The 25723-nt window shown below is 39.6% G+C and overlaps 1 protein-coding gene across 5 annotated transcripts in view; it reads right to left on the bottom strand.

Annotated features, from left to right (window-relative positions):
- Nucleotides 1-25723, bottom strand: part of LOC134631189 (transcription initiation factor TFIID subunit 4-like) — a 93436-nt gene that overhangs the window by 39717 nt on the left and 27996 nt on the right. For 4 of the 5 annotated variants that reach the window (XM_063479263.1, XM_063479281.1, XM_063479290.1 and 1 more), the window contains 4 exons: nucleotides 21050-21219; nucleotides 12186-12316; nucleotides 8177-8302; nucleotides 1845-1901 (listed from right to left, as the gene is read on the bottom strand). In XM_063479263.1, the coding sequence (XP_063335333.1) occupies nucleotides 1845-1901; nucleotides 8177-8302; nucleotides 12186-12316; nucleotides 21050-21219 (484 nt within the window). Of the gene's footprint in view, nucleotides 1-1844; nucleotides 1902-6059; nucleotides 8030-8176; nucleotides 8303-12185; nucleotides 12317-21049; nucleotides 21220-25723 lie in introns of those variants that run through there. The other variant, XM_063479300.1, reaches the window with a different exon arrangement.

Raw genomic sequence — 25723 nt, 5'->3', positions numbered from 1 at the left:
GTCAGGTGATGAAAACTGGAGAGGCACGGGGGCTGAGAAACGACGGCCATTAAGCAAAAAAGAAAGAGGTGAGGGAGGGTGGAAAAGGGGAGCTGAATGTGTGTGTATGTGTGTGCGCGTGTGTAGGAGGTGGGGGTGGGGGCAGTTGGAGGGGTTGGTGAGTTTTCCTCGTCTCTATCTAGCGGGAGAAAGCATTACATAAAGTAACAATTTCCAAACCACCTTCTTAAAATTCCAGATGAAAATGAAAATGTGCATACATGCACGCGGCATCTCCTCACGAGGCACTAATCTGGCCGTATCCAGATGACGAGCGGACTGCCACTTAACAGGGAGGAGATCCACTTTGATCACATGGCCCCTGGGGCAAACCTATCGCGCTGCCTATTACGCTGCTTCATTTGCATATGTGGGGCTTATGGGAAGGCTGAGATCTAGTGTGAATGTTCTAAACTGCAGCAGGGCTCACTGTTGCTAGAAAGAAATGTCCGGAAGAGAAGAAGAGAAACGATAGAGTGCCGCAAGTAGCCTGAGGTAAGTGCACTTGTCACTTTAAGGTCACAAGTTCAATATCACACTCTGGCTAAGTACATCCTAAAATTAAATATTCTGGCCAAACAACAATACAAGATTTTCCGATGAATGAGATAGATGCAATTAATTCTTAATATAAGTGGCCAAAAGTGTAGAACTGTGTGAGTATAAATGATGGTGTAAGTCAAAAAAGTGCATGCATGCTCAGTAAACTTTACTTAAATAAACAAAAGGCTTGCTTTAAAAGAGTAAGCAAGTTAGACAAAACCCTGTGTGCTCCTTACATTCTACATCAACAACAACAACAGGTGAATGCTGCTCGTTTTATCCTCCTGCCTACTCAGACTTTTCAATGGAAGCTCCACACAGGGCTCTTGATCTTTGTTAGCAAGCCAAGGACTGAAAGCACCCAGTGAAGTTATTCGGGTGTAAACAAAAAAACAAGACAAAACAAAAAAACAAAAAATTAAAAAGGCAAACTTCCGCTGTGAAAGTGCTATTTCCTTTTCCTTTGCGTAAACAACATTAACCATCCACTAAAACACGGTGTGGTCTACTTTTTGAGCTCCACTGGGAATTCATTTTATACAAGACCTGCACTTGAGATGAAGAGCCCCCGTTGTACAGAAAAGAAATGCACTATACCAGTTTAAACACTTCCCAGTTTGCAGAGCTAAGTGTTATGCCTTTGCCTGTTGGAAAAGGAAATAACTCTTTTTACTACTTTTTACTAGGAAAAGTTATTGCAGACCATGAACTGGTACATCTTAAAACCTCATTCATCATATACTTTTATGCTTTTGCTGAACTATGCATCGCTGCAACTGGACTAATTTACAAACAGATATAAAAAGTTAATCCATTTTGCTCTCTCACTATTAATTCTGTTGCACTGTGTTGGCTAAGATAATCGCACTTTTATGTGGCAACAAAATTTACATGAAATTAATACAAATGTACTTTTAAGATGAGATACAGATGTGCCAAAAGTGAGTTGAGAAATTAACAGTAAATAAAGGACACCATCTACCGAAAGACACCGGGCCCATTGAAAAGCAATTAGTCAAAATTTACACTGCTGTGAGACGACACAGATGAGGAAAAGAAAAAAGAAGAGGAGTGGAAGAAGTGGAGGGTGTCTTGGGTGCGCAGAAAATCATTTTCCACACTTGGGCATCAATCTGCGCGAATAATTCTTCAAACTTTTTTAAGTCCGACTTTAAATGGCATTACATATGTAGTGAGGCATGAAAAATTAATACGTTGGAGTCGGGGAAATGTCAAGGGTAATGATCTCCGCTGCAGCTTACCTCCTTAGCTTTCTGTTTCAGTCGAGCTTGCTCTGGGTCTTCTTGCCTGGAGCGACTCTGTTGAGCAAAGGAGGGGGGGGGGGGGGGGGGACACAGGTTAACAGCTGGTTTAAGGAGCCCACAACCTCTCCGCTACTCATCTGTTGCTGCGGCAGCAAAAATAGTGCAAAATGGGAACAGGATACAGAGGTGTCAAGGACATCGTATCTGAATTCAGAGAACAGCAATGGAGCGCCCCCCGGGGGGCAGTGGCCTTTAAACCCGCTCCAAATCCAGCCCTAAATAAGCCGCTGGAGGGGGATTCTAATCAAAAGAGGTTATTAAAAATTCTGCTCGAGCCAGCACGAACACGCGCACACACACAAGGGGGAAAGGATGTTGGTGACTATCAGTGGCAGTGGCTGTCTATGTGTCACTGAGAGCCAGTGTGGCTATCCGTTGCTTTGTGTTTGTGTGAGTGTGTGTGTCCCTGGCATAACAACACAGCACTTCTATTTTAATCAGCTGCTAAGATCTGGGTGAATGTATTTGTCCCTGGGAATCCTTCACCACGCAGCCAAATGTACATGTACAGCTGACCACTGCAGGCAACAGAGGCAGATTATGGCACTACACAGTAATTGCGTGTTGTTTGTTAATCTGGGAATAATCTATGCATTTGATTTTTTTCCCTATTAAGATGAGCATAAATTGATCGACCCTAACATTTTTGTGCAAACAAAGCTCTCAGTTACTGTCTAACCTGATTTTGCTAGCTCTATGTCTTCATTTTATTCACTGAAACATTGCAAAAGGTTAATCGTGTAGGTCTACATATGTAGAGAACCTGTCATATTTTATTTTTACAATACAGCCTCCATCTCAGTGGAGTGAAAAGCTATCTTACTTTCATCTAATTTCTTCAAACAACAAATCAGTTAGAACATGCGCCAGGCCATCCCTATTCCCTCCTTAACATTACCTCCCTTCCTCTCCTTATGTACTCTCTCTGATGGACGGAGACCTGCTCTTCATAGCCTTACTGCTAATTGGCTTTAAATATATCAGGCAGTTCACGTAGTGGTCGGTATCTCAACTAAGACTAATGTGTTTGCCCTCCAGTCGGCCAGAGCATCCCTCAAGACTTGAGTCATATTTTAAATGGCTGGCATAGCAGAGGGTAAGGCTTGTTGTGAAGGAAGGAGGAGGGGGTGGAAAGGATTATTTCAGTGCGTTTCTTATTCAAGAGGTCAAATTAGCGGGCGCTCGAGCAGCAAAGAGGCAGGCAGGGAGGTGGGTGGAGGATAGGAGGGGTAGGTACAGATGGACTGTTTACAAAGGGCAGTGGTGCCACTGGCATGCTTTACATCTCCTCTGTCAGCTGCCCTGGTTTCCCCACTTACAGGAGTGAACAGAGTCGAGAAGGGAAAAGAGGACTGCGTACTAAATGCTGACAAGCTTTGTTGGTTTGTGTAATTGAGTGTACTGTGCTTAAAAAATGCAGTGTAGTATAGTATACAAACAGTCTGGGAATGTATTCTGGAGCTGTTTTGTAATGTTGAAATTTCATTTTGTTGCCAAAAATGAATTATGAGGACAATCAGAGGGTTATTTTTCTTTGATTAAGCTCTGGGTTCTATGTGGAAACAGCAAAGTTAACATATTCTCCCAAATATTTAGAGTGAAACTTGTCATACTTCTTTAAGTTACCACTGATAGTATTTATAAATCTGATCAATCTTATTTCCTTTACAAATTACAGGCAAAAAATAATAATATCCACCAACAAACCGCCGGCATCAAGCTTCACCGTAAATCTTTCTTTTATGAAACTTTAAGTCAATAAATGGCTCACTTATGCAATATAAGAACATAACATTATGAATTATTGAGAGTTTTAACATATTCAGCGATCTATATCTCTCAAATGAAGGCTGAACATGAAATACTATGTATAAAGAAGCTCCTTTATATTTTAGTGAACTAAGCCAAAAACATAACATTTAAAGTGAAACAGTTATTAGAGGAAGTCAGAAAAATCGAACCAAAAATCAAGTTAAATCATGAGCCACTCCCTAACAGTATGTAAGTGTTTTAGGATGGATTTTTCCTGCTTTCCCTTAAATCAGTCTGTTATATTGGCTGCAGAGTATCAAAGCAAGTGTACCATAAAACAGATGTGATACCTATAAAGCTGTAAAGGGAAAAAAAGCAGGAAAAGTAAAACGAATACATGATTAAATAAAAGAGAAAGTACTACAATATTATCAAGCACTGTTTGTGTAGTATATCGTTCAATTTTCTTTCCAAACTTCTCCTTGAACTGAAACGCCATGGCAACAAGAGCCAAAAAGCCACAGACGTGGCTCTGAGGTGAAGTCAGACTTTCCTCAACGAAGCTCAGGCAATCCAAACAGCCCCGAGGTAAGCCCTTCTAACAGAACTTGGCTACATTTGCAAAAGTTCTTCAGTAATCCTGTTAATAAAGAGAGCTTTCCAAAGTAAAAAAAAAAATGATTAGAGTGCTCAACCATGTAGAACTGGGACCTGACAAAGAGGATCCTAAAGCTGCACATTTTCTTTTTTAAACAACCAACTTTACAGTTTAGTTTCCTGCTGAGGCAATGTCTTTTTTTCCATCTAAAAAAAACACAAAACAAAAAAAACAGATAGGTCATGGGGTTTGGTGGCCCTGTTCATCAACTAGAGGATTTTCTAATATCCTGCATGGCAGGACTGGAGCGTAATAATGCAATTAAGACAGTGAGGTGTGCTGCAATGAGAATCTTTACTGTGGGACATTGGCTCCATTCAAAATTAATTAAATTAACCTAGCTTCTGCTAATGTTACACTGCAGGGCATTTTCATTTGCAAAAGATTCTCTTTCTTTTTCTGGTCAGTGGTGATCTTCTTTTACTGAGAGACAAATGTCTTTACATGCAGAAAGCTGAGATCAGAATACTGGCCATGTGTCAGTGCTACTAGCACCCCATTAGTTTTGATCATTTTTTTAAGGCTAGGGCAAGTAGTCCTGTTCTAAATGTCATGTGCTACAATGTTTAACTGGACGAAAGTAACCTTCAATCTGGAACAATTTTAAAGAACAGAGAATTAGGTGTCTAACTATTGTCCAGTTTCACAGTTCACCACCTTTTAGGCTTATGCATCATTTTTGTTTGCTTGTTTATAAAGGAGATCATAATCAAAATAAAACTCAGTTATTGGATTTCCACCTTTACCTCAAGGATCTTTAATTATTACGGCTTTAAAAAGGAAGGCAAGCTTTAAAGAGGGAGTAACAGCTCCACATGACTAACTAGCATAAGCAGGATAAGCACATGGCTAATTGGCATATCATTACATAATGCACAGTAACAAGCGAATTCTCAAGCTGCAGTTTATAAAACTGCAGTCTTAATTAAAAAAGAAAATTTATAAACCAGCACGTATTTATTAGGTGTACTTTACCACAAAGACTGGCTAACATACCAGTTAGTTCCCTCCTCTCCCATACTGACAAATAGAATTTTTGATTTGACTGTTTACAATCATGAACAGAGTTTTGCTGCACTTACCCTTGATAACATGTCTGTATCATGCCTCATTTAGTAACATGAGACCTCAATGGTCATGATGTTATTGAAGCACAATATTCAGATGCCTTATAAAAAGAAATATGGCATTCAAACAGCCTTGAACTGGACATGTATGGAAGACTTTGGCAACAGCAAAGATAGCTTGGAAGGATATTTTATTAGCACAGTTGGAGCTCCTTGGTACCAGCTGAGCATCATTTAAATGGGACAGCCTACCTGAGTATTGCTGATCATTGCTGAGATAAGATAATGTGCTATGTCACAGAGATAAAAAGGTTAAGTTCACTGTACTCAAATGGCTTCTACAATCACCAGATGCACCAATCCAACAGAGCCCCTTTGGGATATAGTGGAACAGGACATTCGCATCATATTCAATGACAAATCAACTGTGTAGTGCTGTCACGTCAATACGGACAAAATCTGAGCAATGTTTACAGCACCTTGCTGAATCTTCGCCACAGAGAATTAAGGTGGTTCTGAATGCAAAAAAGGGTCCAACCCTGTCCTAGCAAAGTGTACCTCATTTGCCATCTGATGAAAAAACGTTTTGTTTTGTTTTTTCAATTGACTACACATGGAGCAAAAAGTTTTTGCTATTACACACTGAAAGTAAATCATTATTTTTAAGGTTTGTAGGTTAATATTAAATATGGACCACGCTCCGTTTTAGATGTTTGTGTAATAGTTAAGATAAAGTGTACTCTACTTGCAAAGCCCAACAAACCTATCAGCTAATTCTTTGATGATCTCCACCAATATATTATAGCTGCTATTGTTTTGTGAGTCTGTCCATGTGTGTGCATCATCAAGGCAAAGGCCTGGAAAAAATACTGCAGCGGGAAGTAGCTCAAAGGCAGTTCTGAGTTTTTTGGCAGATGTTTATGGAGACGGGCGACAAATTAAGGAAAAAAAAAACAAAAAAACAATAACACAGAGTCTTAGAAAGCTTTTGGGAGAAGTGCTGCCAAAACAACTTTAACTCACCTTGGCAATGATTGCACAAATCTCCTGAACTTCTACTAAAGGGATGGAACATCACTACCCAAACGGTTATTTAAGTTTTGATGATGGTGCTGATATTGTTCCAGAATCTCCTACAGGTATTCAGTTGGGTTACGCTGTGCTGACTGTTACAACCATACTATGTTATTCCCATTATTTTCACACTCAAGCCTTTAAGTAACTCCTTGTACCCTATAGATAGGTTGTTAATCCTCTTACTATGAACCATGTAAAGTTTGCTGCAATAGGTGTAAGGCTGCTGGGGGATTCCCATGATGCATTGAGTATTTCTTCTTCAGTTACTTTTCTCACTCACTATCTGTTAATAGACCTCTCTGCATTGAATCATATTTGTTATTAATCTCTGGCTCTCTTCCACAGGATGTCTTTTATCCTGTCTTCCTTCTCTCACCCCAACTGGTCGTGACAGATGGCCACCCCTCACTGAGCCTGGTTCTGCCGGAGGCTTCTTCCTGTTAAAAGCGAATTTTTCTTTCCCACTGTCGCCAAAGCGCTTGCTCATAGGGGGTCATATGATTGTTGGGGTTTCTCTGTATGTATTATTGTACGGTCTACCTGACAATATAAAGCACCTTGAGGCGACTGTTGTTGTGATTTGGCGCTGTATAAATAAAACTGAATTGAATTGAATTAAGACCACTCCCTGGATTAACAGAGCACTATCCACCCTTCCTAACATACACTGCGTGGTAAGATTGGAACAGCTGTATAGATGCTTCTGGCTTCAGATACATTGTAGCTGCTGCAAGGAAACGGCGAGAGAAAGCGATGTGTGATCCAGCCTATTGTAAATAGGACAGATGATGGCTGTATAGCTTAAGGTAAAATGAGGTAATTTTGCCTCGTTCAATTTTTTCTTCTTCCATTTTTTTTTATAAATCTTTCAGGCTATTTTTTTATATTTCAATTTCATTTTATTTAGTTGTCTCAAGGTGCTTCCTATTAAAAGGTAAATAAAAAATGTTACATTATTGTTAGGGCAAAATGTGCCCACTATATTACAGTCCCTGAACCCCTCACTGTAGGGGTCAAGTGTTCAGGTTTTCCCTTAATTTGTCACTTACTTGTCTACAGACAGAATTTGTCAAAATCTTATTTTATTTTTTACATGAGATCAAAATTTATTAAGTTTGAAGATATTTGAGGTCTGACCCATGACTACTGAGCACCAGTGGGTAAGACTAGATATTACTAAAGAACAGTCTTTAATTTCTAATGCTATCTTATTCCAAACAAACCCCAAAATGATTAACTTCTTGCACATCATTAGAAAAACATTTGCATGATGTGATCTGACTTGCTGTTTATTTTTTGAAAACAGCTCAGGTGATACAGATGCTCTGTTGCACCTGAGCTGTCAGGACTTGTGATAGAAGGATGTTTTACAGGTGATACATGCTGCGGATAAGTGTGTTTGTTAGCTTCATAGTGCATGGGGGTTGTGTAAGGTACGGATTTTTCCCCTCCTTGCTGTGTCCGGGGAGGAAGAGCCAGGACAGAGGAGCCCTTAGGCCAGGAGCCTGGGAGGACACAGGGAGGTCACTTCATCCACTGGTGTCACACTCTAATTCATCTGTCAGGGCCTGCACAAGAGCAACATGCTCACACATGCACACAACGGTACACAAGTTCACACTGTTGCACAGGGACATAACTTTCACACAAAAACACACACATAGACACACACACACACACACACACAACAGGATGATAAGGCGACAGTAACTTACTTTAGCGGCTTTCAAAAGGATCTCTCTCTCCTGCTCATCCTTCCGCTGCTTCTCGATTCTCTCCAGCTGCTCAAAGAAGCGAAGCTGAGAGCGAACGTCTGCAGACTGCTCGTAGCACTCATCGTCCTGACAAGCAGATAGAGATAATTACTGTTTCAATGGTAATAGTTGAACAAGTCCCACTCAGCGGCTACTTCTAAGGCCTTAGCCACGTACTTCAAAACTCTGGGTTGCCTTCAGTTCAGATATTTCAAACTGAAAATAAGGTCAAGACGGTTGTGATATCAACAAGAAAACAGAATATTTCAAATGTAAGACACTTGAGACTCTTCCTGCTTTCTATGTTTCCCTGTCTCTGTTTTCAAGTTTAATGTTGGTCTACATGTTTCACTGTTAATGATTTGTTTACTTCGTGATTTACATTTGAGGTTACTCTTCTCACGTGTCTGCTAGTGTGCATCTATATTCCCTGGGCAGCTCATTTAATACTACACGGTTAGGTATGTAGGTATTTGGACAGTTACACAGTTTTCCAGTTTTCTACCACCTCAGTGTATTTTAAATCAAACAATCAATATGTGATTGAAGTACAGACCATCATCTTTATTTGGAGGGGTTTAACAAAACTATCACATTAACCATTTAGGACTTAAAGCAAGTTTTATACATTTTTAAGCACTCAAAAGTAACTGGACATGGTAACATAATTTTAAATATATGACCTGTTTTCAATACTTGGATGAAAATCCTCTGCAGTCACTGACTGCCTGCAGGCTAGAACTCATGGACATCACCAAATGGTGGGTCTCTTCCCTTGGCATGCTCTCCTTGGCCTTTCCTGTAACCACCTTCAGTTGCTGTTTGCTTGTTTCTCTCTCGGCATACAATTTTGTCTTCAGAAAATGAATTTCAACTCTCAATTGGGTTGAGATGAGGTAACTGAGTTGGCCATTGAAGAATATCCCATCTGCTTTTGCAGTATACTTTCAGCTATTATTCATTCGTACTGTAAAGAGCTGCCCGATCAGTTTTACAGCATTTTGTAGAATCTCAGCAGACTATAGCCTTGTGCACTTGAATCCTACTAGCAGCCATACATGCCTAAGCCATAACACTGACTCCACCCTTTTTGATAGAGAATATGGTATGCTTGGGATAATGCTTCTCCATACTTTTCTTAGTTAGTCTAGGTTTCGACTTGGTTATATGATTTGAAGTTACTGAACTGGCCAGTGCATTCACTCTTTCTGAGAAAGTACCAGGTTGTTTATTTGGTCACTCCTAAGGTTTTTGACATCTCTCTTCACTTACGCTGACATCTATCTGGACCTCATATTAAGAGTTCTAGTGAAAATATACCTTCTGCAAGTTCAACACTTGGAATCAACTGCAGATGTTTTATCTGCTTAAGCTGTCATGCAATGAGGGAACAGTCCTCAACAGGCTGTGGACTGTTGTTATGCAGTGTCACACCTTTTTCAATATGTCATATCATTACTAATTACCTTAAAAACACTGATTATGATTTAATGGTGTAAAAAAAAAAACATCTAATTTTCAAATCCTTTCCCCCTAAACAGATAGGATATTTATCCAGCGCAGTGACTAACTGTAGTTCCAGATTAACTAAATCTTCTTAAGCTATTATATTAAAAAATTGCAGTAGATTGCTATGACCATACAAATCTATATTTAAAATCAATTATTTGTTGAGAAGCAGCCATGATTCCTTCAGCATTTTTTGGTTAAACAATGAAAAGAAACTTTAAAACACAAGTCAACTGGAACACCACCAGTCTGAACACATCAACAAACTTTTTCTATTTACAGACATCTTTACCTATGTCACATCACTTCCCACTTGGGAGATAGAAAGGCAAGAGTAAAAACAACTTTTTTAGTCCATCAAAAGTTAATAGGATAATTGCTTATTTCTCATGTTTCTGTGTGACTGCATGTCTCTCATGCATCTCTGTTCTTGCTTGCACTTGATTTCTATATCACTCTCTTCTGTGTGTGTTTCCATGAGTGGATGAGAGACGCCGAGTGGCACAGAGCACAAAGACACATCAGAGGAGACTCATCACCAGCCCCCTTCCACTCTCCCGCCCCCCTTTTCCTTCTCTCTCTCTCATCCAGCTTCCCTCCTCTTTGTTGCAGCGCTGAGCCTGCACTCTTGCCGTAGCTCCCGCCGCCGCTCCTGCCGAAGCCCGGCTGCACTTTAAGGCCGCTTTGTCTTTCGGTCTTTTCTCTCTCTCTCTTTTTTTCGCTGATGTCAACAGAGCTGAGCTCACAGGGCTTCATGCCTCCTTCACACACACCTCATTTACAAAACCACAAAAAAGGCAAAGAACGAATGGAAAGAAGAATCACAAAACAAGACGGGGACAGCAGTAGCAATGCTTTTCCTCGCTCCTCCTCATCCTCCCGTCTTGGCATCAAGAAAAACACATTTTCAAAAGTTTCTCCCCCCGACACACCCCCATTTCTCATAACGATACAAAGATATAGCCTTCCAGCGGAGATGAATTTGTGCTTTAATGTTTACCAATTAAATGTGGTTATATAGTTATATTTAAGGGCTACAAGAAGTAAAGTCACCAATAATAACAAAAGTATGCAGCTGTAGGTAGACGGGCACTTACAAGTTCTTTTATAAGTTTTGACTGGCTGAAAACTCTGAGCTCTGGCGCTTTGTATCAACTTAAAGGTAAATAAGAGTTCTGACATTAACTTTTACGTGTTTATAGTTCCATTTTTGTTTGTGAGTTAACAAGTAAAAGGAAAAAAATGCATATGTGCATATGCCAGTGTGTATTTACATGACTGTTGAAGCATACAAATGCCTTCATATCCATGGCAGTTTAGTTTTGCATGTCTGCTATAATATCCCCATGGATTTTATTCCCTATCTTGAGTGTTTTGTGTATTCCTAAGTACGGTGACAGTCTAGCTAGGATTCATTTAGTACCATTGGTGGCCCTTTGTAACATTTTATGCAGCCCTTGAACAGAAGAAGAAAAAAATTGTTGACTGAACCTTTCATTCATCAACAGTTTATGTCATATCATGATAAAATGGTGCAAAAAAAAAATACAGCAGCATTTCTCTTTAATTTCAGCTCTTGTGTTCTGCCCATAAAAGCAGCTTAAGGTTTATAAACACAGCAGGTGCAAGAAACCTGTCTGTCCTCTCAGTGATGGCTGAAAAGACTATAAACCAGAACAAACATGACAATTACCCTATATAAACCACCATGCTCTGATTACACATTACAAACTCAAACTATACGAGTTTGATGCGTTTGATGAGTTTTTTCTCTGCAGCCCTTAATCATATGGTAGCTACCTAAACAGGCACTTAGTCAGATTGTCTTATAATAAACCGGATAGTACTTGCTGCATGCTGGGGCATGTGTGGCAAGGGTTTGAGACACACAGTCACTCATTATTCAGTATTATCACAATATCGCTATAAAAAGATCTATAAATACTATAATTCTACGACACATAGCAGTACATTGGTATATCCGTATGACAGGAAATAATTCCCATAAAAAGGAGAAAAAAAATCCCCCCAAATAATCCATTTTTCATTGTCAGTGTAAATCATTATTATTCAAATGTAATCAATCCCATGTACTCATTTATTGTTCTGTTCACTCTACCCTCCTTCACTGGATAAGGGCCACCACAAAAAAAACTCATACTTGTTATAAAGTATGAGGCTCATAGAATTAAATCTTGGCAGGTGGCTGATCTGATCATGGTTTTCTTTTATTGTGTTTTGTTGTGTTTCAGTTCGTGGTGCTTCATTTGCCTCACTCAAGTGACATGCAACAGTAAGACAAAGGTTTCACAAATGCAGCTGCATGATTATTACTTTTTTTTTTCATGCTGAAACTGTACCGAGCTCAAAGTGACAGCCCTTGACAAGCCCCTCAACAAATCTTTTTTGAGTGTGTGTGTGTGTATAGGGGGCAGAACATATTTATTTGCAAACGTCCTACCTTACAGGAGTCCAGTCGGTGCTGTGCAATAGTAGAAACCTTTTCTACTACCGTCCGAAGCCGTGACTGCGTGGCATGTGAGATGAATGTCACTGTCTCCATGGGGACTTCCGTAATTCCAAACTTTTTAGCTGCGAAAGATATATTAACACACACATTTAGGACAAGATGACATTTCTATGATCAGATAGGGTTTTGCAAATATTTCTTACTTTGCCCAGGTTTATCAACAACTGCTCAAATACATATGGAGATTATTTTAGGATTTTTATTTAGATATTTTTAATTTGTCTGAGAGAATAAGTCATTTTTTGTATTTGTTCATTTTTTTTGTCACTAGTAAGTTAATGAAACACATTTCCGGTGTGGTGTTTTTTCAGTTTTCAACATTCCTTTCTCAAGTAGGGTCCCCCTCTACAGTTTGAGAAACTCTAACTCCACTATCTTGCTCTGCAACTGGCAACAATAGCCCTTCTTCTTTGGAGACCCACTTTGAGGTGAAGGGCCACTTCAACCAGCACCTGCTGCGGCACTGAAGAACTGGTTCATGTGCCTTTACACAAAGAGAACAAGGACAATCACTGCCAGCTGCAGGTCAAGAAGGTGAAGTTGGAGTTCATTTGAAGGATGAGAGACTCACTTGAGAGGCCACTGATTACAAACATAAATGGCGAAGACTCGTGCTCACATATATGTCCTAAAAACAGAATCTAAAACTCTGGGAATCACTGGATTAGTACATCATTAGTGTCAAACAGATGCATTTTTTGGACACACCAGGTACAGCTAGTACTTTTGCTTCTTATAATTTCATCTAATTCATTAAATCCTAAAATATTGATCCACCACTTTACCAACAAGGAGTTTTCTAATGTAACATCTGTTCCACATTTAATTTACTTAACGTTATAAAACAGGTCATAAGTCACTGTTATATCGTCACTTAAATTGCTGCTAAGACTTAAGAAAAGCAGCAGATAAGCAGGTAGAAGAAAAACACACATACAGTGCATCTGTAAAATATTCACAATGCTTCACTTATTCTACAGTTTGTCATATTACAGCCTTATTCTGAAATGGAATAATTAACTTTTTACCTCAAAATTATAAATGCAATATCCCATAATGAGAAAGGGAAAAAAAGTTTGTTTGATGTACAGATTTATTAAAAATAAAAAACAAATATATAACATATACATACAGGTCCATCCTGTTTCCACTGATATTTTATCAGATGTTTCTAAAACTTGATTGAAGTTCACCTGAGATAAATCAGTTGTCTAGAAATGATTTGGAAAGAAACACATGTCTATATAAGGTCATATAGCTCACAGTGCATGTCAAAGCACAAAAGAGCATGAAGTCCAAGGAAATGTCTGTAGACCTCGGACACAGGATTATATCAAGGCAAAGATCTCAGAAAGGGTACAGAAAAACTTCTCCAGCATTTAAGGTCACAATGAGCACAATTGCCTCAGTCATGCGTAAATGGAAGAAGTTTGAAATGACCAGGACTCTTCCTAGAACTGGCTGGCTGGCCAATCTGAGCAATGGTGGTAGAAGGGCCTTAAAAGAGAGAGGGAGGTGACCTAGAATCCAATGGTCACTCTAACAGAGCTCCAGCGTTGCTCTGTGGAGAGTGGAGAACCGTTCAAAAGGACAATAATTTCTGCAGCCCTCCACCAATCAGGCCTGTACGGTAGAGTGGCCAGATGGAAGGCACTCCTCAGCAAAAGCCCAATGACAGCCCGCTTGGAGTTTGCCAAAAGGCACCTGAAGGACTCTCAGACCACGAGAAACTCTTTGGACTGAATGCTAAGCGTCATGTCTAGTGGAATCCAGGTATCACTCATCATCCCGCCAACACCATCCCTACATAAAATAACCTGCTCCAGAGCCCTCTGGACCTCAGAGGTTCACCTTTTAACAGTTACCCTAAGCACACAGCCCCCAAAAAAGGGGGGCTTCGGCACCAGCCTGTAAATGTCCTTGAGTGGGCTAGCCAGAGCCCTTGACTTGAACACGATTGAACATCTCTGCAGAGATCTGAAATTGGCTTTGCACCAACACTCCCCATCCAACCTGACTGAGCTTGCAAGATCCTGCAAAGGTGAATGGGAGAAGCTGCTTAAAAATAGGTTTGCTAAGCTTGTAGCGCCATGCTTAAAACACTTGAAACTGCATTAGCTGCCGATGGTGCTTCAACAAAGTATTGTGCAAAGGATGTGAATATGTACGTACATGTTATATTTATGTTTAGTATTTTTAATAAATTTGCAAGAATTTTAAACCTCACTTTTTACTTGGTCATTATGGGATATTTGGTGAAAAGTGATTATAATCTATTTTGGATTAAGGCTGTAACATGACAAAATTTGGAACAAATGAAATGCTGTGAATACTTTTCAGATCCAGTGCACAAGCTCACACACCCCTCCAAAGAAGTCAAGAAGTAAAAGCACATCAACAGATGACCACAACCTTCATTGAGTACCTTCACTTATGCACACATATACACCCACTGTACTTACACATTCATACAGAAAAACTGTCTGGATTAGTATGTGCAATTAACTCCCAGAAAGAAGACTCATTGCACAGAAAAGTTAATTTGTTTCACAGTCTTAGTGCAAATTCTCAAGTGGCTTTACCAGCTAAGCTCCTTCAAGTGTGTAAACGACATTGACCATCTCTTTTCATAGAAGGATAATTTAGTTTCCTTGGAGCAAAACTCATCTGAAGTCATAACAAAAGAGAGGAGGACAGACTTTGGTAGGGTTACTATCTGTTTCCAACTTCCTTTTAAATTATTCCATTAACATAATTTTCTCTCTGGCACCCTTTTAAGTAAACCACACCAATTATTTAAATCAGCTGAACAATACATACACTTCTCAGCAGCTAAAGCTTTGAAACGGATGGAGGGAGCCCTGTTAGCCTTATAATTACAGTGGCAATACATGTGGCAAAGTCACAAGGTCAAAGAAAAACGCTAATAGGCTCCTGCTCCCTAAAAAATGCAATCTATCAGGGACATTAATATTTCAGACAAAGTTTAAGAGACTTAGCTGCAGAGAGAGAACAAAAACATATTCTTCAACTTGATACAGATCATTATTCTTCACCTAGAAAAAGCATGTAAAACAGCTAGAAAACGACTAATGATCTGTACAGCTATAACATTTTGTTTAATTCTGACTAAAATAGCATTAAGAATAAAAAGACAAGCACCAAAGACTGTAACACTTCCAGTTATGTGGTTAATTCAACTCATTTAAGCTACCTTGTGTACGATTTTTTTGCCAAACTACTGACACTAATGATGGCAGTGTTGTTCAGTGAAATAAAGAACTGAACATTTCTATCGGAAACTGACATTACCTCTGACATTACCTCCAATGCCTCTATCTGGAGAAAATTTAATTTATAAACAGATATTGTCAAAATAGAAGCTTTCTGTGAAACAGGATGTGTTAAAAACTCAAAACTCAAGTACATCCAAGATTGTGTAATTGCCTAACTTAGCATAAATGCAGCCGGATTCTCAGAGCGCTGGGTTTTTTAAGACCTTAGAAATTCTTCTTCAAAACTTTCTCTGAATTCACAATGTGTTCCACCAAAAAATTGTTTAGGAAAAGACATAAAACTGATTTTTTAATATTTATTTTTTAAATTTGTTTTAACCACCAACCATGTTTCCTTGCAAGCAGTCTTTTTCTTTCTTGTCTGCATTGACACATTGCTAAAATTCCTATGTGTGCATATGAGTAACATATTAGTATACACAAGATAAGCAAAAAGGTAAACCACACATAAAAAATAACAGGTCTACAATTCTGCTAAAAGTTTAAAAACCATTAAAAGATGATGACACATCAATATTGTGTTCAAAACTTATGAGTTCCCTGAGTGGCTCCGTAACAAAAGTCCAGATGGCCAGAAATCCAACTGCAAACAAATGGTATACACCTAAACTCCCTGTTGGAGCTGGTTTAACTAAAAGAATATTTGTTTAAAAAAATAAAATAACATGCTACACTGACTTCAGACCCTACCAGGTGACCAGCTGTCCTTGGCTTTTTTTCCCCACTTTTATTTACATGACACAGTAAAAGTCAGTTTTTAGAGTTTACTAGTCAGTAAACCAAAGGTAATCCTACAGGCTACAATTTACATATTTGTGTTCTTCATCGCTAAATCTGCATGTATTACATGTCAACTCTGATAAATTTAAAAAAACACATCATTTGGCTAATTGAAAGTTGTTTATTCAGCTGCCAAATACTTTTTAAAACAACAGACATAGTGAAATCTCATGATGAGACTCAATCTGCATTGATACTTGGATTTTTTAGTTCCTGTGAAACTTGCTGGTATTGATTGGAAAAAGAGTCTCCCTGAAAAGTACCTGGCAGTGAAAATGGACAAGTCCCATCTGTTGTAGTTTATGTCTAAAATAATTGCAACTATGTCATTCCTTCTCAAAATACACAGCCAGTTTCCATAACTGGTTTTGATATTTATTTCAGCATCCATTGACGAAATGGCCAGACCATAACTGACCACTACAAAGTCAGAAAAAAACTTCTCTACTGCACGTCATGAGTCAGTATTTAAGTAAGACCACAACAAGGACCACTCCATTCTCAAATGACAGAGATGCCATCATGCAGAGTCACTTTCCTGTTACAGGCACACCCATTCTACATATGCTTGATGTTATGCCAAGAAAAGACCAAAGAAAATTCTTACAGCAAACGAGAAACAATTACTCACAAAAGCAAAGTCTGAACACTGTACTACAAAAGCCAAGGAGTTTAAGATAGTCTTCTCTCCTCATCTTATGAAGCAGGTGCAGAGCCGAAAAAACAAATGGGCCAAAGAATCGTTAATTCTTTTCAGCAAAGTATTTCACTAACTAGTAAGAAAATTACAGAGAAACCCTGTTATGCTGGACACGTTGGACAGTATTAGCATATAGTATCCATCCAATAACACTGGTCAACCAATATCTTAGTTCAGCTCAACTATAAACTGATATAAAAGATGGATGTAGCTACATCACCTGTCAAGGGCAGTGCTCAATGTCAAAACAAAGGACACGGCACCTTCATTTGGCTAACAACATAACAAATAGATGATACAGCATGCTTTGTTTTATTGCAATTATTGAGGTCTGTCATTTACAAAGTTAACTTCATGTTATATTTAATAACACATAATTGCATTTTGGCACTCAGAAATCAGAAAAGTTCAGTGAAAGAGAGCAGATGGCTGTTTGCCAATAGACTTCTATAGAGCTGGTAATCTTTAAACGACCACAGGAGTTGTAGCAATAGGGCTGTTCGATATGACGATATAAAAACATCTATCGTTTCATTTTACGCTATTTGTTTCGTGGTGTCGCAAAATAAACGGTTTACGGCAATATTTTTTCATCATTTTGATGGTCACTGTAGTGGCTATATTAATTTCTTAAAGTTCTCTATTTCTCTTATATTTAATATAACGTTGTCGTTAGCAACAACGACGGTATCGCGTGTCCGCTTGTTTATTTTCCACATAAACCTTTCACAATAAAGCTCAAGATCCTGTTGAGACTTTTCAAAATAAACTGAATCACGTGAAAGAGTGTGCAGAGTATTTACGGATGAGAAGCAAAAAAGAGCCGTCAGGTGCTAAAAAATAAACCTTAGACTCAAACGTTAGAACAGGCTTTTCCCCGCAGCAGGCTGTGTAATAAATACTTACAAAGAAAACGGCGGCCGTTAAAACTTATGTCTAAAAATGTATAGTTTCATACATCTTAAAATACTCGACTCCACGTACACGAAGCCGAGCTGGAAACACTTCACGCAAGTCGAGCTGCCCGAGATTCACAGAATTTACAGAAAATGTTAAATTTTTGTGATTTATATCGTTATCGGACGATAGATGTCTTATATCGGGATATGAGATTTTGGTCATATTGCACAGCCCTATGTAGCGATAGTGATAATTCTTTCTCAGAGATCACAAACAAATACTATTAGTGCTAAAAAGCTTAGTGGATTGGCATAAGTACCTCATTCCTGTTATATTCTGTATAATAAAGCAAACTAAAAAAAAGAGAGATTTGGTAATGTTGCTTAAGAATGTTCTTGTATTATTAGTAAAATGTACTATTTTGTACAAATTTGAAACGAATTTAAGCAGGTATATGTTCAATGGTTAAATATACTCTAATGCCAACCATGTCTGTATTAGCCACTTCAGGGTACGCAAGTTTCTTGATAAAAAGAAAAAAAATTAAAATGGGTTTGCAGCATTAGAGATCATTAGCAGCTAGCAGGAAATACTATTTATAGATATTCCAAATACAAATAAAAGGCAATAAGCGAGCAAAACATTATTTGTATTTCATCTTAAGATTTAGCTTTTTTAAAAAATGAAAAAACAAAAAACATTTTCAATAAATGTGTGCTCCCTCTGTATGGGTGTGTGTGTGTGTGTGTGTGTGTGTGTGTGTGTGTGTGTGTGTGTGTGTGTGTGTGTGTGTGTGTGTGTGTGTGTGTGTACCTTTAAGGTACCAGTGGACTATCATTACTTTGAGGAGCTTTCCTAGAGAACTCCAGCTGTGCCTGTGTTCTGGTTCCTGAGATGGGGGTGGAGTGCTGCTTTTTAGCTTTGCAGCCCCCACCACCACCACCACCACCACCACAAGCTCAAGGACAAGCCTGGAGAGTTATGAGAGAAGGGAGACAGGTTTGGGAGGCGAGGGCGGCCCAAGTGTTTGTTTGCAGGGGATAAATGAGAGAGGAGAGGAAGCAAGACACGGAGAGACATGAAGATGAAAATAAAGAAGGGCCAGTCCCCTCTTGAATTCACAATTCAGAAAATACATCAAAAGGGGGTTAGAAAGGGGAAATTAAGACATCTAAGAAAAGAAAAGAAAGAAAGCTACTACAGCCAGTGTTTTCATGGGGGCAACCAGGGCAGGAAAGGTCACAATTAAGTTTTTTGCAGGATGCTAAATGTTAAATCGGAACAAAGTTGGTGCTTTTGCAGGAAAGAAGAGCAGCCGAGTCTTTCTGATTGAGTGGAGCTGGCAGGCTCGGGGAGCCTCCCTCGGACTGCTGTCAGCTGGGAGCGTGGAGGGGCCAATCACTGACACAACAAAGCTGCATAAGTGCCACTTCCCCAGCAGGGGGCGCCCTAGCCTCCTGCCCCGTATCATGCTGTGTGCCCCCCTGAGGAAAGATTTATATTTTTAAACAACTCTTCTACCCCAAGGTGACGGGATAACAACCATGCCAAGGGTCCACGTAATGAAACATGACCCGCAGGCCTCCATGCTACACTAAAGATACTTTAATTGAGATAAAAACAAGATGAGGGTGCTAGACTCCCCGTCACGTGGAATTATACTGTGTGTTTTTTGATCTGATGCACAGGAGCAAGATGCTAGGCACAGTTATTTTGAGCAATAATGCTCATTACACGTTTTCACAGGTTTTACTGTGCAGCTACAGCCTTAGGTATATATCAAGCAATGAAATAGATTGCCGCTAGCAAAAAGAGGTAATGAAGACACCATCACTCGTATGTGATACTGCATACAAGCAAGACTTCTCCGCCTATATTGATTAGCTCAGGCAATATTGTGTGCTTTTAGTGGATCTTGACACTCTGATAAGCCGAGAAAGATTCAAAATTTCACTGGCAAGTTACATCCCTCTAAACTCTGTTCCTTTAGTCCAGAGGACAATCTGACAGCCAGCCTTCAAAAGACAAACCCATAAAGTATTTATGCGTGTGCCTGGGGTCCAGTGAGTTCAGACAGCCACTGAAGAATTCATTAGAGGAGGTGAAAGAATTGTTAAGTGTATCAAATTTAAACCAAGGCCAAACAAGAAATGCTCAGTCTGAACCACAGAAGGAGAAAAAATCAAAACTGTCTGTAGTGATGACACAATAAATACAAAAACAACATGGTCCTTACACAAAAGGCAACAGAGAATCTTTTTATCATGACATGACATGAGGAATTTTCCTACTGCATTGGTAACTATTTTTTATCTGCCATTAAGAACACCTAAAAGCTACAGTTCTGTGAAACAGTATTTGCCCCCTTCCTGATTTCTTATTTATTTTCCCCATTTTTGTCACACTTACGTGTTTCAGATCATCAAGCAAATTTTAATGTCAGACAAAGATAACTCGACTAAATAGGAAATGAGGTTTTTAAATGATGAGATTCATTTATTAAGGAAAAAAGGTTAATCAAACCTACCTGGCCCTATCGGAAAAAGTAATTGCCCCCTAAGCCTAATAACTAGTTGTGTCACCCTTGGCAGCAAGAACTGAAATGAAGTAATAACTGGCAATGAGTCTTTGACATCATTGTGGAGGAATTCTGGCCCACTTGTCTTTGCAGAATTGTCTTAATTCAGCCACAATGGAGGGTTTTTGAGCATGAGCAACCTGTTTTAGGCTCATGCCAACCATTGCAATTGCACTAAAGTCCAGGCATTGTCCAGACTCCTGGCAGTAATCAGGCCTAAGTGTAAATAGTGAAATTGTACTCAGCTTTCCAGAAAGCATGGTTAATTACAGTTAATTCATGATTTAATGGGGGGGGGAATACTTTTTCCCCCACATAGCTCTCTCTCTCTCTCTCTCTCTCTCTCTCTCTCTCTCTCTCTCTCCCCCCCCCCCCCCAATAAATTAAATCATTATTTAAAAACTGCATTTTGTATTTACTCAGGTTAACTTTGTCTAATATTTTAATTTGTATGAAACATTCAGGTGTGAGATGCAAAAACAAGAAATCAGGAAGGGGGCAAATATGTTTGGCACTTCTACATTGAGTGGTCAGGATTCACCTGTTTCTTGAATTCGTCGGTGTAGCAGCCCCGGATGAAGAAAGGCCTCGTCTTTACATGAGCGGATCTGCGTTCCCACGAGGTCAGAGTTGGTGGCGAGTATTCTGGCACTTTCCTCATTCAGGTTCACCCCAGCCATAGAAGCCACATCATTGATATCATCATCGTCCCTGAAGGACGAGATGGTAGATGGTAAAAAAATACGAAAATACAAAAAAAATACGGAAACACGTATTTTTTGTGGTACATTTTTACAACACATTTCTGTCGTGCAACAAGACGAATAGAAACACAGGAGACGTAAGAGGTACATTTTCTCAAAATATGCATATGTCCAAGTTTTACTTTAGGTAAAGTCTGTGAAATTTCTACAGCTCTCCAAGGGTCTCTCAGAAAACTTGAGAGACCCTTGTCACAGTTCTACTGACTCCTACTGGAAGCTGTGTTCAAAATATTTCCTCTTCTTTTTAGCTCCAAAATCACCAGGAAAATTCATTTTGCACAATCCTTAATTGTGTATTCACGCCCTAACATTACATTGTCAACTAGGAGATTTTTCACAGGGATATTTGCCTGGACAAAATTATGCATTAGTTTTGTTACAAGGGGCTATACGTTGCTCATAATGGCACAGAAGTCCCATTCCAGGGTCTATTTGCGTCAACACTTTGAGAGTCAGGGAGATGAAGAGCGTTTGGAAGCTGTGTTGCTCGGTAAGGATGCTCCTGAGAATTGGCAAAGAGCTGCAATGAATCTGGCTATAGACTAATGTCAACAAACTCTATTTACACAATCATGTGCAACACACAGTGATGTATTTTCTCAGAGCACTGGTCATTTCTCATGGGCATAATGCAGACTTCACAATGTTTACACAGTATTACAGTTTAGCAAAGACAAAGCAGTATAAACATGCAAAATGTGTGCTATGGTCACTGTGTTTCTTTCTCAAAGAGGTTTACATATTCTGTAAAAGGCTGCAAGTTTCTTTGTGAGTTGTCACTGGGAAAAATTCCTTTACAATTATTATACTTGGCAAGTAATGATTATGATCCTGGCCTGAATTAGCAGAGCAGTGACATGTTGTGCTTACAGGACTGGCCTAGAGCGAGGAGCGGATTTTCTGAGTGGCTTTGACGGAGAGAACAAAGAACCACAGAACACACACAGAGTGGCCTCTTGCCACTCACTGGCTCACCTCCGTAGTCATTTACGTTCATGCCACTGTTGTGGGTTGCGACAGAGTTTACGTGTGTGTTGCTGTGCCTTTGCGTACACATGTGTGCAGCACGGGGCACCGAGTTCTTTCAGGCGTCTCGGAGTGTGGGCACACACCGTCAGCCAAGTCCACCCCACCGAGGCCCTCCTGCTCCTTAGTGCGGCCACGGAGAGCCGATATGAAACTTGACACCACGGCAGGAGGTTGACAAAGACGATTAGAGTAGCTCCCTGAACTCTACACACCTCAACCTTCTCTCGTCTTTTCCTCCTCTCCTCCAGCTCTCTAATTAAGCCTTCACAGAGAAAATCTACACACCAACGCAAGCGTGGATGCATAGGATTATGATCTGTGTTGCACCTCAGGCTGTGCACCTTTCTTTATCACGTCCTTATGGATAACTTGACCTGGCTTAAAATCACACACACACACACCTTAGGCCATACTCAAGCAGCTAAGTAAAGAAAAACTAAAAACTACACATCAGGCCAATGTCCATGATGGAAAAGTGACTACACAAGATCACTCAAAGCCAAAGCAAAATCTCAGTATCAATGCATCCAAAGAGATCAAAAAAATATTTGAACCGATGCAAAAATCTCTACCTGATGACAATAATGTGATGATGATAATATGATAATGACAATAATCATAAGTCCTTTCTGTAAACTGAATGTCAGGACATAACATCATACAATAGGTTTTGCCTTATATAGCCATGTATCCATTGTCTCCTGCTTGTCTAATTAAGGGTCACAAGGGGGCTGGTGCCTGTGCCAGCTGCCCCAGCTGGAGTGAGAGGCAGGGTATACCCTGAACAGGTCACCAGTCTGTTGGGAGGCTAAAATGAGACAGACAACTATTCACACCTACAACTGCCAGTTAACCAAATATGTATGTCTTTGGCCTGTGAGAGGAAGCTAGAGTACCCAGAGAGAACCCACAAAGCCACAGGGAAAACACACAAACTTCACACAGAAAGGCCCCAGATGACCTGTGGATTCAAACCCAAGAAACTCTTGGTGTGAGGCAGTAGCAGTGCTAACTACCCACCACCATGCCAATTTCATTACAGTCGTGTAGTGCACTGAACTCGTGGTTCCAAAATTGATTCCTATTTTACTCATTTTTTTAATCTGGCTTCTTTTAGGTGAACTAAAAATATTGTGGGAAAAGGTACAGGTTATGAAAAGCTTTTCTTCTCAGGGTTGAGAATAGATAAATATATTTCTTGCATATGATAAAGATAGAAAGACAGAGAGAGAGACCGAAATCTCATGTTGGCAGAACACATCACATAGTCTTAGACTAGAAAATCTCTGCAAAACTGGCTAGGCTACTTTTACATGAACCGTTATATTACAGCAAACTGTGGGGTGGGCACTGAGCCACTCCAGGTGGGGCATGGAGCACTAGGGGAAAATATCGAATGAAACCAAGCTGAATTAATGTGATTTACAAAGGGAACGATAGCATTCTAGCCTGTATTCACTAAACTTCAACTTGGATCCATTTTCTATTGTTAATGATTGATTATAAATTGGAAGTGTAGGGTGTTGTTTCGGCTTCTGAAGTTGTGCATGTGAGATAAAGTTTGAGAACCACTGAATTAAATCAAGTACATACAATTTCAGTACATAAAAAGGTTTTCAGTGATTCTTTTGGTCAATATTACACGGATTAACAGTTGAGCATTTTCTTATTAGTAGTATTATTTCAAATAATTTGACTAAAAATGACAAAGAAAGTTAACTTATTTGGAATAAAAGAAGAATAAAGGAAAAAGATGTATTCACTGTACTAATGGAGTCTCGTTATCTGAGTAATAAAAAATAAAATAATACCATAGGGTCAAGATCTCCAATTTATACTGCAGAAAAAGTGTTATTTTTAAATCAAGATGGTACAGCTATGGCTGCACTATAGCCCGAGGATTTCTTTACAGGAAATGTATGTGTAGTTTGAATAATTATTTACAATGGATCTACAGAGTTAACATTTTGTGTATCGGCACACAAAATATCAACCAGTATCCAAAGATTCTGGTAATCCCTTTTTCTTTGATGATCTGTTTTCAGGGCCACTTGAGATCACCAGGGCTGAAATCAAACGAGAATGCTAAAGACAGGTCTGACATTAAAAGGAGAGAGTGAGATATGAAATGCAAAATATTCCCGACTATATCTCTGCACTAATAAAGCAGATATGTAATTAGCTTCCACAGAAGCTAAAGAGCAGGCTCTCAGTTATTGGTTTGGGTTGGCTCAGGGACTCGGAGCCAGAGGCCACATAAATACATATGCATGTCGTTTCCACATCAAGCTTGTGTTTCAGCGAGGGCATGCCATAGGAGGTTGGAGAATTGCACTTGCTGTTTAGAGGTTGTGTAGGTGTGGGGTGCATTCAGATCTCCTCCGCCCCCCTCCCCCTTCTCGAAGACTACCATCACCACCTTCACACTGATCCACCCCCTTTATCCCTGTGGATAAAGGTCTCTGTGCCCAGGCAGGGGGCCCTGATTGATCCCTGTGACTAACACCCAGGCCATGCATGTTGTTGTGCCCACACTGAGAGACATGCGCCACTGGAGAAGTATTCTCCATAAAACATCCTTAAGTTCAATGGGCAGCTGACAGGACATGTGTTAATGACCAAAATGAATGATAGCATAGGCTTAAGAGCCTTCCAAAGACCAACAACAGGTCAAGTATTGTTTCATGTTTAATGGGTAAGTGTTATTAATTCAATACAACACTCAGGCTGTTATTATTCCCAAGCACTTAAAATACCTGGCAAGGAAATGGTGTGATGTAGGTGACGATCTGATCAATGCTAAGAGACTTTTGTTGGATTCGTCAGCTGATAAGTATATTTTGTAGCATTTTAAACTTTCCTGTATCTATGTGGAGTGCTACCACTTTCTTTGGAGTTTTTGAACATCTTTGTCACCAGCTGGCCAGAGGTGCTAGCTACCTCTGCTCATTCTTAATCTATTTTTCCCCCAAATCTCAACATAATCGAATCTTGTGGTTGCCGTGCTTACAAGTGGCAACATCAACATTTTTCAGAGATCACTTTTAAGTTCTAATTTACTTTTAAAGTTCTTCTTAGCAAAACAGGCACATCACATAGCAATTTATACAGCAACAAAGGATATAACCGCAAAGCATAATGAAGTCAGTTTGCTGGTACATGATGGAAAAGAGCTGGTGGACTTTTGCGTCCACTGGCAACAGTGACTGATGAACAAAAACTTTTGATCCTAATTTTGCATGTGTATCTGTGTGTGTCTTTTCCTATGCAACCATGCCAGTATTCGTTAATGCGCAGGGATGTGTGTCCACCATGAAGCACAGGGTTGGATTTGAGGGGCTGAGGCTGAGCTCGGAGGTTGGCAGAGGGCTGAGGGCCTCGGCTGGCTCGCCAGTGATTACAGCGGATGTCGAGTGTTTACA

The sequence above is a fragment of the Pelmatolapia mariae genome, linkage group LG1, assembly GCF_036321145.2.
Source record: "Pelmatolapia mariae isolate MD_Pm_ZW linkage group LG1, Pm_UMD_F_2, whole genome shotgun sequence".
Classification (NCBI taxonomy): Eukaryota; Metazoa; Chordata; class Actinopteri; order Cichliformes; family Cichlidae; genus Pelmatolapia; species Pelmatolapia mariae.
The sequence above is the reverse complement of the archived record's forward strand: the minus strand, read 5'-3'. Positions and strand labels throughout refer to the sequence as shown.